At 39.2% G+C, this 15,820-nt stretch overlaps 1 protein-coding gene and 1 long non-coding RNA gene across 2 annotated transcripts; both read right to left on the minus strand.

Annotated features, from left to right (window-relative positions):
* LOC123995157 lies at window positions 1-9,542 on the minus strand. Its single transcript, XR_006831784.1, has 4 exons — window positions 9,021-9,542; window positions 8,786-8,908; window positions 1,507-1,603; window positions 1-55 (listed from the first exon to the last, which is right to left on the minus strand). It is a non-coding gene; the product is annotated as an uncharacterized LOC123995157 (long non-coding RNA).
* Window positions 9,543-11,954: 2,412 nt separating this feature from the next.
* Window positions 11,955-14,165, minus strand: LOC123995150 (alpha-1,6-mannosyl-glycoprotein 2-beta-N-acetylglucosaminyltransferase-like). Its single transcript, XM_046298539.1, has 2 exons — window positions 14,053-14,165; window positions 11,955-13,935 (listed from the first exon to the last, which is right to left on the minus strand). Exon 2 carries the CDS (start codon window positions 13,672-13,674, stop codon window positions 12,430-12,432), a length of 1,245 nt encoding a protein of 414 aa, XP_046154495.1. The 5' UTR covers window positions 13,675-13,935; window positions 14,053-14,165; the 3' UTR covers window positions 11,955-12,429.
* Between the last annotated feature and the right edge of the window lie 1,655 nt (window positions 14,166-15,820).

The following is a 15,820-nucleotide window of genomic DNA, read 5'->3' on the forward strand; positions in this document are numbered from 1 at the left end:
AAGGATCTCTTGTTCATCTTTCCCTCGATCCTGACTAGTCTCCCAGTTCCTGCCGCTGAAAAACATCCACACAGCATGATGCCACCATCATGCTACATTTGTTGGTACTCTTCCCTAGATCTGTGTCTCGACACAATCCTGTCTCGGAGCTCTACAGACAATTCTTCAACCTCATCGCTTGGTTTTTGCTCTGACATGCACCGGCAACTGCGGAACCTTATATAGACTAGAGGTCGACCGATTAATCGGAATGGCCGATTAATTATGGCCGATTTCAAGTTCTCATAAGAATCGGTAATCTGTATTTTTGGACACCAATTTGTAGATTTTTTTTTTACACCTTTATTTAACTAGGCAAGTCAGTTAAGAACACATTCTTATTTTCAATGACGGCCTAGGAACGGTGGGTTAACTGCCTTGTTCAGGGGCAGAACGACAGATTTTTACCTTGTCAGCTCAGTGATTCGTTTTTGCAACCTTCCGGTTAATAGTCCAACGCTCTAACCACCTGCCTTACATTCCACTCCACGAGGAGCCTGCGTGGCAGGCTGACTACCTGTTACACGAGGGCAGCAAGGAGCCAAGGTAAGTTGCTAGCTAGTATTAAACTTATCTTATAAAAAACAATCAATCTTAACATAATCACTAGTTAAACTAGTAATATCATCAACCATGTATAGTTATCTAGCATATCCTGCATTGCATATAATCGATGCGGTGCCTGTTAATTTCTCATTGAATCACAGCCTACTTCGGCAAATGGGTGATGATTTAACAAGCACATTTGCGAAAAAAGCACTGTTGTTGCACCAATGTACCTAACTATAAACATCAATACCTTTCTTTAAAATCAATACACAAGTATATATTTTTTAAACCTGCATATTTAGTTAATATTGCCTGCCAACATTAATTTCTTTTAACTAGGGAAATTGTTACTTCTCTTGCATTCCGTGCATGCAGTCAGGGAATATGCAGCAGTTTGGGCCGCCTGGCTCATTGCGAACTGTGTAAAGTCCATTTATTCCTAACAAAGGCCGTAATTTTGACTGGTACTGTATGTGAGGCTACACTGATGTATCTGAAATTACTTGATCATTTCATGTTTACTGACCATGAAAAGCATGCAGTTACTTGTTGTATAACTCTGATGACAGAGCAAAATTTGCACAGTTGTTTTGCATGGAATAATCGGAAATGTGTAGTTCTGACTATGCTCTTCAAGAGGTGATATTACAACAAAATAGTGAACATTTATTAAACAATCCATTAAATGACATGCAGTTGTCAATGTTTTTAGCAGAGCTGGGAGTCTCCTTTCCCTGCAGCAGGCAAATTGAACACTCTGCACCGTATTGTGGCGTTTCATTGATAACGATGTATTGTACTGTAACTAAAACCTTGACTGACATTTACTGTATGTTGTATGTGTAGAGCTCTGACTGTGGGGCTGATGGGGGTAACTAACCACATCTGTGAAACCACCTATGGGCTAGAAGGCTTTACCTTGGGGTGTTTCCTTGCAAAGTGTCAGTCCACTTGAAGTTCTGCATGAACCGAAGCTTGTTCTCTTGTTTGGTGCCATCCAGAGATGCAATGAATCCTATGTCATGTCAAGCAATCAAAAGACCAGAAACAGATTATTAATAGAAAAAAAAGGAATAGTGATGCATGATGAGCAGTGTGTAGAGACCATACAAAAACACTATAAAAAACAGTGAGCACTGCTAAAGTGTGTATGTGTTCTCAACTGACCCTTCGCTAAGCCTTGCAGCAGAATTTTGGGCAGCAACTGTTGTCGAGTCAGACACCTTGGATGCGCTCATGTTTAAAATTGCATGAAAGCCAGTGAGGGGTATGGCAAAACCGGAGAGTTTTCTTTAAAAATAAATGTTTAAATGGCTAAATAGTTGAACAGTGCACCAGGAGTACTTGCTACTCTGATTCCTGAAATGCAGAGCCTGTGGTTGGAGTATTTTTTTAATCCAAAATTATACTTGTTATATTGTTTGCCACCTCAGCTGGTTCGCTAGCTGTCTCATTGACTGCCAAACATTGCTAATGCTAGCTAGAGAGCCACTTAATATAACTTGATTTCTCAAAATGTATGTTAGCTAGCTAAGTTAAATGTTATGAATACAACTCCCATGTTGTCAACATCATAATACAATTTGAGAGAACTAGTTGGCTCCAAAAGTGGTGTCATGACATGGCTTTCTTTGGGTATAGCGAGTATCATCCCCCTCTCTCTCTTCCCCTTACACCCAGGCTCTGTTATCTCAGATCGTAAATTCCTGGAGGAGACCCTCTTCCCTCCCGGCCATGCAGTATAGAGAGAGGGTTCACAGTAGGACAAAGGAACTTCGTCTACCTCACAGAACTTGAGAACTGAACAAAATCCATGTTTTGGAGAATGTGTAAACGGTCGGTGGAGAATCCAGCTACAACTGGTCCATTTTGTCTAATGTTTGTGACCTCATGATAGACAATACAGCCACAATACCATAACTCTGTTTATACAAGAGTCTCCGTTATGAGATTTGCATCTAATTATTGTATAAAATGAACGAGTAAAGATTAAACTATTTGCGAAATGATGTAATGCGATTTTAAACTGTTTAATGAAAGAGTTAAATTTGAAAGGGAATTGGATTCCAAGTCATTGGCCCACCCCATGAACACAGACATTGATCTGGCATCATGGGTCAGCCCATTTCTGCTGTTCCGAATATAAACCCCACCTGGAGAAGCCCACTTCAGACCAAGCGTACCTCGATTACCGAGAGGGCTAAGGTTTGAGTAGAGACCATGCATTCCTCGGTTTTTGAATTTCTAACCAAACCATGTGGAACATTGGCTACACTGGTGGGAATGGTACAACTCGGAGACTATCGATCGACAGAATAAGAGCAAATCTTCGATACGAATTACTAGTCTGCAGCTAGAATTTATGTTGACTGAATGTGAAGACCGACAAAACATCTATACTATAAGAACATTTCTGAATGGGACTCTGAAGTATCCAAAAGACTTCATGGGAGAGAGAAGTTCAGATTAACTTTCCAACAGAAAGAAGGATGATTCCAACAGAGATCATGACAACACACTGAGTGTAAATATATAATTTATTGATTGCAATTATGCCCGAATGAGTGAGCGTTCATGTGCAAAGGATTAGCATTTCAATTATAATTAGCAACTGTGTAGTGTCTTTTGTCTTTTGCGCCCTTCTCAGCCGCTTTGTCTACCAAGCGTCATATCAGTTTAGCCCACTAGGGCACATCCCGTATCATTTCCTTGTAACCATATCTACTTTGTTTGCTTGTTTATGCATTTCTGTGATTATTTAGTTAGTAAATAAATTATTAAGAAAATTGATGTATGGATGATTCATAGTGAAGGCTGGGTTCGTGCAGATAACCAACAATTTACGACGTTTGGAATGAGACTAACGTGAGGTAAAGAATAAGTAATTAATTAGAAGACTAATTGATCAGATATTAAAATATCTAAAAAGTTATTAGGAAAATTATAACTGTAATCTGAAGATTTTCCTTGGTGCCCTGACTTCCTAGTTAATTACATTTACATGATTAGTTTAATCACGTAACAATAATTACAGAAAATTGATTTGATAAAAATAACAGTCTTCACTTTAATGATGCCAAAGACACGACAGTGGCTAGCTTTGACTGTATGCTGACAGTGAAGTCAGAGCAATGGCTAGCTACTAGAAGGCGACCGATTAATCGGCATGGCCGATTTCAAGTTTTCATAACAATCAGTAATCGGCATTTTTGGAAGCCGATTATGGCTGATTACATTGCAATCCACGAGGAGACGGCGTGGCAGGCTGACCAACTATTACACGAGTGCAGCAAGGAGCCAAGGTAAGTTGCAAGCTAGTATTAAACGTATCTTAGAAAAAAAACTATCAATCTTAACATAATCACTAGTTAACTACACATGGTTTATGATATTACTAGTTTATCTAGCTTGTCTTGCGTTGCAAATAATCGATGTGGTGCCTGTTAAGTTATCATTGAATCACAGCCTACTTCGCCAAACGGGTAATGATTTAACAAGTGCAAGTTGCACCAATGTGTACCTAATAGAGGTCGACCGTTTATGATTTTTCAACGCCAATTTTTTTTTTTTATTTTATTTTTTAACCTTTATTTTACTAGGCAAGTCAGTTAAGAACAAATTATTATTTTCAACAACTACTCCAAGTCTCAGAGCCAGTGACGTTTGAAACGCTATTATTGCGCACCCTGCTAACTAGCTAGCCATTTCACATCACATCGTTACACCAGCCTAATCTCAGGAGTTGATAGGCTTGAAGTTAAACAGCAGTGCTGCTGGAAAAATGCACCGAAAGTGCTGTTTGAATGAATGCTTACGAGCCTGCTGGTGCCTACCATCGCTCAGTCAGACTGCTCTACCAAATCATAGACTTAATTATAACATAATAACATACAGAAATGCGAGCCTTAGGTCATTAATATGGTCGAATCCAGAAACTATCATCTCGAAAACAAGGCGTTTATTCTTTCAGTGAAATACGGAACCGTTCCGTATATTTTATCTAACAGGTGGCATCCATCAGTCTAAATATTCCTGTTACATTGTACAACCTTCAATGTTATGTTATAATTACATACAATTCTGGCAGATTAGTTTGCAATGAGCCAGGCGGCCCAAACTGTTGCATATACCCTGACTCTGCGTGCAATGAACGCAATAGAAGTGACACAATTTCACCTGGTTAATATTGCATGCTAACCTGGATTTATTTTATCTAAATATGCAGGTTTAAAAATATACTTTTGTGTTTTAAGAAAGGCATGGGTGTTTATGGTTAGGTACATGTTGGAGCAACGACAGTCCTTTTTCGCGAATGCGCACTGCATCGATTATATTCAACGCAGGACACGCTATATAAACTAGTAATATCATCAACCATATGTCGTTATAACTAGTGATTATGATTAATTAAGTTTAATGTTAGCTAGCAACTTACCTTGGCTTCTTACTGCATTCGTTTAACAGGCGGGCTCCTCGTGAGGCAGGTGGTTAGAGCATTGGACTAGTTAACCGTAAGGTTGCAAGATTGAATCCCTGAACTGACAAGGTAAAAATCTGTCGTTCTGCCCCTGAACAAGGCAGTTAACCCACCGTTCCTAGGCCGTCATTGAAAATAAGAATGTGTTCTTAACTGACTTGCCTAGTTAAATAGAGATTAAATAATAGGCGTAAAAAAATAATAATAAATAAATAAAATAAAAATTTAAATCGGCATCCAAAATTACCGATTGTTATGAAAACTTGAAATCGGCCCCAATTAAATCGGCCATTCCGATTAAATCGGTCAAACTCTAGTACCTAAACATCAATGCGTTTCTTAAAATCAATACACAAGTATATTTTTTAAAGCCTGCATATTTAGTTAATATTGCCTGCTAACATGAATTTATTTTAACTAGGGAAATTGTGTCACTTCTCTTTCGTTCTGTGCAAGCAGAGTCAGGGTATATGCAGCAGTTTGTGCCACCTGGCTCGTTGCGAACTGTGTGAAGACCATTTCTTTCAAACAAAGACCGTAATTAATTATGACATTACATTGAAGGTTGTGCAAATTAAGAGCAATATTTAGACTTATGGATGCCACCCGTTAGATAAAATATGGAATGGTTCCGTATTTTAATGAAAGAAAACATTTTGTCGAAATGATAGTTTCCGTATATATATATATATATATATATATATATATATATATATATATATATATATATATATATATATAAAAAATATATATATAAATATATGGCTGATTACATTGATTATATATATATTACAATATATATATATATAAAGAAAAAAATACATTTAAAATAAATAAAAACAAAATCTGCTTTTTTTGGTCCTCCAATAAATCGGTACTGAAAAATCATAATTGGTCGACCTCTACTAGCTCCACTTAAGTTATAATGCCAGAGAAGCCGTTGCTTGGAGGATATATTGGCACGGGTCTTTTTAGGCCCGAGGCGAAGTTGAGGGCCGACAAACAGTGCCAATATATCTTCCAAACACCGGCTTCGAGGGCATTATCACTTTTATTCAAAATAATAACGATTGATATATTTTCTATTAAAAGCTTTATTTTTATGAATGTATTCATACTATTTCATCCTTCCACAAGATATACAGTACCAGTCAAAAGTTTGTACACCTACTCAGTCAAGGGTTTTTGTTTATTATTACTATTTTCTACATTGTAGAATAGGGGCATCTTCTGTATACCACCCCTACCTTATCACAACACAACTGATTGGCTCAAACACATTAAGAAGGACAGACAACAAGGCACACATGTTAATTGACATGCATTCCAGGTCACTACCTCATGAAGCTGGTTGAGAGAATGCCAAGAGTGTGCAAAGATGTCATCAAGGCAAAGTGTGGCTATTTGAATCATCTCAAATATAAAATATATTTTGATTTGTTTAAAACACTTTTTTGGTTACTACATGATTCCATGTGTTATTTCATAGTTTTGATGTCTTCACTATTATTCTACAATACAGAAAATAGTACAAATTTAAAAAACAACCTTGAATGAGTAGGTGTGTCCAAACCTTTAACTGGTACTGTAGTCCCAACACAAATCTAGGGATGCTACCCAAGCCGGCTGGTAGTTTGTTCAATCGATTCCATTGCCAGAGACGTGACCCAGTCGTTCAGTCTTTTTGTTCTGTATCTATGGATGTGACCCAGTTGTTCATTCTAAATTATCCATTGCCATACTGGCTGCTAACGTTCTTATCCCTTGCTGGCTAGCTAGCCAACTATGGCTAACTTACAGTCACATCAAACCGTGCAGCCAGAACAGTAGCTGCATTTGCATGAACAGTTTCCATGTGACATTTATTTGGATACATCCATAACAATAAGCTAATGATGTGCGATTTCCCCGGCATATAAAATGTGCTCTCTCGTCCGGACACTTTTGTTCGAGAGCTAGCCTACAAAAAAAAAAACATGAGCTGGCGCACACCCAGAAAATAGTTTGTGTGGAGGTGGTGACTAACGTCAAATAAACTATAAACTATCAAAATAAAGAAAGTCGCACACCCCATGTGTAATCTCCCAGCAATTTAATGGGTATTTACCGAGAGCTAGCCTACAACACAGCTAACACAATCACTTCAAACTAAAGCTGGAAAGACTTTAAACTACCTGCACTTCGTTTCGTTTGACCTGTTTTCTATTGATAGTTCTTTGTATGTACCCATAAAATGATGATGATTCATGGTTTCGACTGGCTGACTAACGCTGCCTACCTGTCTGTCGGTCTGTCTCCTCCCGACACGTTCATTACTACGGGACAGCTGGAGATCCAATTTGAATATTGAAACGTGTAAATGTCAGAGAGACAGACAGCAAGGTTTGTACAAACCTCCGCTGTTGAAAACTAAATGTTAGTCTAAAATAAATGTAAGTGTCACGCCTTGGTCATTATATTTTGTGTTTTTGGTATATGTTTGGGTAAGCCAGGGTGTGACATGGGTTTATATGTTGGTTTTCGTATTGGGGTTTGTAGTAATTGGGATTGTGTATGATTAGGGGTGTGTCTAGTTAGGCTTGGCTGCCTGGGGCGATTCTCAATCAGAGTCAGGTGCTTGTCGTTGTCTCTGATTGAGAACCGTATTTAGACAGCCTGACTTTCGCGTTGTAATTTGTGGGTGTTTGTTCCTGTCTTAGTGTTGTAGTCACCAGATAGGCTGTAATAGGTTTCTTGTTCCGTTTGTTGTTTTCATATACAGTTATTTCATGTACCGGGATTATCTTAATTAAAGTCATGAGTAACCTACACGCTGTATTTCGGTCTGACTCTCTTCATTCAACAGACGAACGACTTTACAGTAAGATAATGTCTAGAGGCTTTTTATAGTGGAGATCAAGTTTATAAAAATTGCCTGGCTGGGCTGATGAGAGAGTGGATTGCAGTGTCAAATGGAACAGAGTAAATAGGCAATTTAAAGTAAAACATTTAGCCGGTGGTAACTTGTGGAATAGACACCTGCTGGAATGCGTTTTTAACCAAATCAGCATTGAGGATTAGACCCACCTGTTGTATAACGACTTGTAATACCAGTCCAACACAACATACCCAAATGTTTTCTGATTAGTAAGGGGTAGTCAGAGTTCAATTTCATTGTGTATTAGAAATACAGTTTGAGATCATTGTCAGGGGATTTCGCCAGCGGTTGACTCAGGAATAGAGAGAAATAGTAATGGCATCTTTTTGTGGGCACTAAACTCCGCCATGGCTCGCTGGACAAAGCCTATTTGGAAATTAATGCAATTTTTTTGAGGGTTTTTGGATAAACGCAGAAAATAAGGTCTGTGCTAAACAGAGGCTTAGGAGATCTTATACGTGATGTTCCATGAGAAACGTGATGTTCCATAATAAAAAAAAGCACATAAAGGCTTCATAATTCATAAAGGCCAGGTTAACTGATTGATATTATATCATAGGACAAAACGTATAAGATCTCCTAAGCCTGTGTTAACCTCACTTATTTTCTGCATTTATCCCAAAACCCGAGTCCACCTTAGGATAGGCTGAACGAACCTGAGGCAACTAATTTCCTGCAAGCTGGCAAGCTCTATTGGGCTTCCTGGGGAAAATGTTGTAAGAGTAACCGAGGGGGGCAGGGCATAGCGAAGGGTCAATTGTCATAGAATGGATATCAATTGCAAAGTGTACACATGTACATACTTGCATATCTTATTTGCTGATGGGCTACCAGCAACTCCATAGAAGTTGAAGGAAACAGGTGCAGTTGCTTTCAATGGGTTTCGGTGGAACCAATGACTCATTCTGTGGCTTGGATGGTAAAAGCTGGATGGAAAGGGAAATCAATTAACAATATTCAAACATACATAATTGCATATAAATTGGCCTGATTATCTACAAATAAAAGACTGGTGATATGATAGTAAACGTATCTTACTTGTTGGCTGTGGCTTGATGACAACAATCAATGACGGTCTTGCCTTGACGTGTACACTGATGGCCTAGCAGCTAGCTTCTCATTATTATGTAGGCTAGACGGGTGGGCATATTGCTATTGTAAACCTCTTCCACACTACATTGTTCGTATAATGTTACTAGATACCTACCAACAACTAAATAGACGTGAATATTACTGTAACCCAAATTAAATTAGGGGGGGGGGTAGTCGGATTCCGTTGGTTTACTCTAGGAATCAAACAGAACGAGACGAGGACAGTCTTTACTGAAAATGTCCCATAGAATCTCTCGTTTTCGTTGTAAACGGTTCCGTTTGCAAAGACGTTTTGCAACGGAATACGACTAATGAATACCCACCCAAATGTGACAGCAGCAACTCCCAACTAGCTAGCTAATGTACTGTGGCTAACGTTAGCGACCTAGCTTTCGAATTACCTAATCGCCAAATAAGAAAATCTATAAACACAAGTCTAGTTTGTACAATATTATGGAAGTGATATTTACGAACCTTGGATCTGACAATCTGAAGATGCACTTCCGGAAATAAAGGCACAGAATGGATCTTGACCAGTGGAAAAAGCGTATTGAGTCATGTGACAACTTGCTGCTTCTTGGGACAGGTCTAGTATCCGCTTTAACTGTAATGTTAATACATTTTAATTAAAATTGTATAACTGATCACAGACCAGTTAAAACTATTGACTGTACCAAATAAACCCACTGATTTGAGAGCTTTGGGCATTTAATTTCCTCACATGAACATATCATATTCATAACCAGCCCATTTACAAACCATCACTTCTGAAGATTGGCATCACAGCCTACATTTTGTCTTACCATCTCATACTGTAGTTCAATTTCTTTGGAGAATAAAAACCAACGCTAGAGCAAATAGACAGATATGCTATCCAAATGCTTATGTATGACTATTGTAATTTAAAGTAAAACATGGGCAGAAACACTATTTCAAGCTTTTGTTTGAACATAATTTCACAAATCAAATTAACATTTCCCAATAGGAATATTGCCACGTTCAAGTCGGAACTAGGAAACTCAGAAATGGCCAACTTGCTACCTGGTTGTAGTTATACGGGTGCCACGTTCAATCAGTTAGCAATTCGGACATTTCAGAGTTTCCTAGTTCCGACTAGCATGTGAATGTGTCATTTGGATCAGGTAACCAACATGAAAAAGTTAACAAAAATACCTGCAAAAGATTGTGCTTTAGAATAAAAGGTGGGGGAGTATCAATCTAATGTATTTATGAAGCTATTTTTACATCAGCAGATGTCACACAGTGCTATACAGAACCACAGCCTAAAACCCCAAACAATGCAGATGTAGAAGCACGGTAGCTAGGAAACACTCCCTAGAAAGGCAGGAACCATGTATGAAACCTAGATAGGAACCAGGCTCTGAGGGGTGGCCAGTCCTCTTCTGGCTGTGCCAGGTGGACTATAAGAGTACATGGCAATTGAAATCCAGATTGGAATAACCATTGGAGTAACCATTCAATGATATTCAGCATTCATTTGTCATATAAATATACAATGAGTATACAAAACATCAACAACACATGCTCTTTCCATGGACTGACCAGATGAATCCAGGAGAAAGCTATGATCACTTATTGATGTCACTTGTTAAATCCACATCAAGGAGAGGAGACAGGTTAAAGAAGTATTTTTAAGCCTTAGACAATTGAGACATGGATTGTGTATGTGCCATTCAGAGGGAGAATGGACAAGACAAAAGATAGAATTGCCGTTGAAAGGGGTATGGTAGTAGGTGCCTGGTGCAGAAGTTGTCAAGAACTGCAACACTGCTGGGTTTCACACAACAGTTTGCCGGGTGTATCAAGAATGGCCCACCACCCAAAGGACATCCAGACAACTTGACACATCTGTGGGAAGCATTGGAGTCAACATGGGCCAGCCTCCCTGTGGAACACTTTCGACACCTTGTGGAGTCCATGCCCCAACAAACTGAGGGTGTTCTGAGGCCAAAGGGGGAGTGGGGGGGGGGTGGAGGGGCAACTCAATAGTTGTTCTTAATGTTTGGTATACTCAGTGTATATTGCATATGAGATCTTAAACTACACATGGTATAACCAGCAGAAAGGGGAATGTCTACAAGGCACTGTAATAAAAATGTAAAAAATAAAAGCAACTGCATCCTATACATTTTCACTACTGAAGGGAAACTCTTCAATGCACCTTAGGTTACATTTATACCTGTATTTTAAAACAGATCCAATGATGTCAGCTGGTTTAAAAAAGAAAATCAGTGCAAATTGTCAAATGCAAAGGCATAGGAGAAGGAAATAAACAGATTTCCCTTTTAGGAAAATTGTGTGTGGGGGAGGGAAGTGGAATATCGTGCAAGGCTATGAAAATATTTGCTAAAGCAAAACTAGGTAATCCTTGTAGGGTCATAATGATGAGAAATTAAACACACCAATATCAGTAATTTCCTGTTGTTCCAATGTAAAAAATAATAATAATACATTTTAAACCACACATTTCAGTCAAACACATGTCATACTGTAGTTTATGTACAGTAAGTAATTCCCCAGTAAAACCAATTGTCAGCTACAAAGTGATCATTGGTTTAGTGACATGTTATATATATATATATATATATAACAAGACATTTCATGATTGTCACTTTCTATATACAATATAACCTATAGCTGTGTGCATTACATATCAAACAATGACTTTTGCTGTTGTTTTTCTATTTATACTGTATGCACCACATATTATTTAAAGCACAACGATTATAACTGTGGATGGGGAAGGGATTCTGAAGCTGGACCAGCGTCACCCCATTTGGGCAAACGGCTCAACTCTTATCTGTTCTGAAGAATGTATACAAATGGCAACGGTCTAACATGTAATAGAAGTCAAGGATGTATAACGCTGATTCAGTTTTATTTTCTATGTAAAGTCATTTATGTGCACCATAATAATTAGCTGCTGGTGCTGAAACATTGTATATTATTTTTTTATGAAGTATAACATCGTAATGCTTTACTTTAAATAAAAATGTGTCTTCATTTTTAAGAAATAAAATGAAAACCCAGTTACATAAAAAGAGAAAGCAAAAATAAATCAGCTTGTTTATAATCTGTTTTGAAAAATAAATAAATATATTTGCCGATCATGTTACTTTTGGTAATGAGTAATAACAACCAAGCTATAAATCACACTGCTGCATACACACCATAACAACCCCCAAAATGTTTTGCTAACCCCTTGGAAGACCCCATTAAAAAAACATTTCAAAAATAACACACTGCAGCCTTTGGAACCCTGAACATTTTAAATGGCACTTATTTCCTCAACCCTCTCAGTACATCAAAAAGATGAGAATGAGAAGTCCTTTGTTCATAGACGTTTGGCATAGTTATTACAAAGGACATGGTCACGGATATCACCCCACCCTCCGTTTTTCATATGAGCCTTGTGCTCCACTGAATCTGCATTTGTTAGGGCCAGGGACTGAGGGAAGAGGGATGCTTTGGCAAGCTTAAGGGACACCTGTGCTTTCTTTAGGGCCAGCTCAGGGCGACAGGCCTCCTTGTTCTGGTGCAGCCCACAGTTACCAGTATGTAGAACCCTGGACCCCTGGGCCACCAGCACTTTGAGTGGCTTGGAGATGCAAGTCCCTGACAGGTGCTGGAGGGTCCAGTCCCAGTTGTAGTCATCGTAGGAGCAGAAGTCATTGTTGCACCCCATTAGCTTGTAGTACACCTCTCTGGAGATGCCCATGCCAATGTTGTGCTTGGTAGACATCCACCCGGCAGTCTGCACCTTGTTGCTGAGCTTATCAAATTCTGCCAGGCCGTTGTAGTTGCCTAGTGCCAACATGTCACAGTCAGGGCAGCTGCTCTTCCTGTATTTAACCATCTCCTTGAAGAGGTGGTAGAGGTCGGGCAAGATGAAGTTATCCTCCTCGAGGAAGACAACAAAGCCACTGTAACCTTGCAGAGCTTGCACTCGCTCCCACACAAAGTGAAGTTTCCACCACCAGTGGTGTTTGGTCTGTGTGATGGAGGCGTCCCTATAGTGGCCATATGAATCTGGATGCTCAGCGTTGAGGCATCCTGTTTTTAAAGCATCGTCCTTGGATATGTCTCGTGGACAGTCCCGTGAATCCTGCCCAGGAAACTCACTGGGATAGAGCTGTGTGCTGTAGGGGAAGTATATTTGCAAGACCTTGCAGAAAGTTATCCCTTGCACTATGTAATTGATTTCCTCTGAAAAATAGTCGTGGCTGAAAATCAGCAGTAAGTTGTGGACCTCAGCTGCATTTTCCAATGACTTGATGAGTATTTTGAGGTAGTCTGGTCTGTTGTGAACCTGAATAACCAGGACCAATTTAGTCTCCCCAGGATACTTGTTCGCATTCTGAACGTATTGCTTGTAATTCGCATTGTAAATAGACTTTATCAATTCTGGAACAGAACTGTAATGAAACGTTGCCTTGTCATCAGGCAACATGTTTTCCTGAGCGACAACACCCGTGACTTCATCAGAAATGAATACACGTGTTGTGATCATGACAGTGGCAATAATAAAAGAAACACCAAGGATAATGAGCAGGTTCTTTTTGAGAAATCGTAACCTCATTTTCGTAACGTTAAAGGCAGCCGTTGGATACAATAATGATGGTTTGATTCACCTGACTATTGAAAGCGTCCTCATCTTGTTTGCATTTGCCATTTTCGATGGAACCCAAATGCAGCAGTTTCCACAGAACGTTACAAACTGGTACGCGAAGAAATCCTTCGTTGATGATGACTCTTTTTGCTGACACGGATCTGTCAGTTCGGTTGATCGATTTCATCTGTTGCTATTGCTGTTTAGAAGTTTAGCGATCGGGTGTATCGCCTGTGAAAAGTAACAAGATTATGAAATGATTATGAAATAATGTAGTATTCTCTATGTCAGACATTTTAGATTTGTTTCCATTCATGAAGTTAATTTACAGTCGTTGAGTTGACTTACCAAGAGCGATGTGTCATGTATCACTTCAAGGCTATCCGGAAGAATGTTTTAGGACTTTGGACTGCCATATAATGAACGTGTAACAAAATTGAGTGCTGACGTGTCCTATTCAGCCAACAGGAACAGGCAGAATTCTTGGTGAACGAATCAGTGGCCTATCTATGCTTATGTATTACGGGACCTACACTATAGGCTACATCCATGACTTTTGAGAAGATCTGTTGAGAGTAATGGTATAGTTTATGCTATTCAGTGTTATATTAATTCAATTAAGAATGAGTTTCCAGTAATCAGAATATTACATTTTGTATAATTCGGGCATGTTCTTTCTTATGTCCAGGCCAGTGGCGATTTTAGCATGTACATCTTGGTGGGGTCCCCCCCAAAAATATGTGGGATCCATGCCAGCAAAGCCACAACACAACACTAAACAATAGATGAATTGCACTATCCCACTGCTACACCTGGCTATCAGCGGAGCCTTGTCTGGCAGCAAAACAGTTCATTCAGCCTCATTTATTGCCTTTAAAAAAACATAGCTGATATGGCTGACTTGCTTAAACAAATGTGGTTTCTACTGACAATTGAGATTTACAAACTATGGCATAAGGGGACGACAAGCGGATAAGAGACAATCAACCCGTCATTTCGATTAAATCCTTCATGAGCAAGTTAGGACGGACATAGTCAATATAACTATTTGTTCAGCACTTCTGAAATGTACATCGACAGAATTCAGAACACGGTCTGTTCCTATAGTGTTCTCACTGTACACCAAGTCAGAACCGTAGGATAAATAAAAGGGGCATATAAGCAGACAATGAAAGCTCTTACAATATCCGATGATTACATTTCTCAAAATGTCAGAACATGAAGGGAAATTAAGAGAAAATAGACCAAATGATTAGGGTGAGGCACATGGGCTACTAACAACTTACTACACAATATACACTTAGTATTACTTTCTTAGCTACCATATACATATCTCTCTGGCATATTACATAATTTATGCAGCAGCATACATGTCACGTCCTGACCTTAGTTCCTTTTTTATGTCTCTATTTTAGTTTGGTCAGGGCGTGAGTTGGGGTGGGCATTCTATGTTTTGTTCTGTGTGTTAGATTTCTGTGTTTGGCCTGGTATGATTCCCAATCAGAGGCAGCTGTCAATCATTGTCTCTGATTGAGAACCAAACTTAGGCAGCCTGTTTTCCCACTATGGGTGATGGGTAGTTGTTTTCTGTTTTGTGTGTCTTCACCTTACAGAACTGTTTCTGTCATGTTTTGTCTTAGATTGTCTTGTCATTATGCTTTCCCTTCTGTTCGTTTCCCCCTGCTGGTCTTATTAGGTTCGTTCCCTTTTTCTATCCCTCTCTCTCCCCCTCCCTCTCTCTCCTCTCTCTATCGTTCCGTTCCTGCTCCCAGCTGTTCCTATTCCCCTAATCATCATTTAGTCTTCCCACACCTGTTCCTTATCTTTTCCCCTGATTAGAGTCCCTATTTCTTCCCTTGTTTTCCGTTCCTGTCCTGTCGGATCCTTGTCTATTGTTCACCGTGCTGTGTCTATGTATTGCCCTGTCGTGTCGTGTTTCCCTCAGATGCTGCGTGGTGAGCAGGTGTCTGAGTCTGCTACGTTCAAGTGCCTTCCCGAGGCAACCTGCAGTTCTTGATCAAGTCTCCAGTCTGTTCTCGTCATTACGAGTAGTATTATGCCTTTTGTTTGTAAAGTAACTTTACTGGATTAAAAACTCTGTTTTCGCCAAGTCGCT

The sequence above is a fragment of the Oncorhynchus gorbuscha genome, linkage group LG14, assembly GCF_021184085.1.
Source record: "Oncorhynchus gorbuscha isolate QuinsamMale2020 ecotype Even-year linkage group LG14, OgorEven_v1.0, whole genome shotgun sequence".
Lineage (NCBI taxonomy): Eukaryota > Metazoa > Chordata > Actinopteri > Salmoniformes > Salmonidae > Oncorhynchus > Oncorhynchus gorbuscha.

Bases quoted from the DNA above. Each gene is read 5' to 3' on its own strand.
- LOC123995150 (XM_046298539.1), bottom strand. From the start codon at position 13,674: ATGAGGTTACGATTTCTCAAAAAGAACCTGCTCATTATCCTTGGTGTT.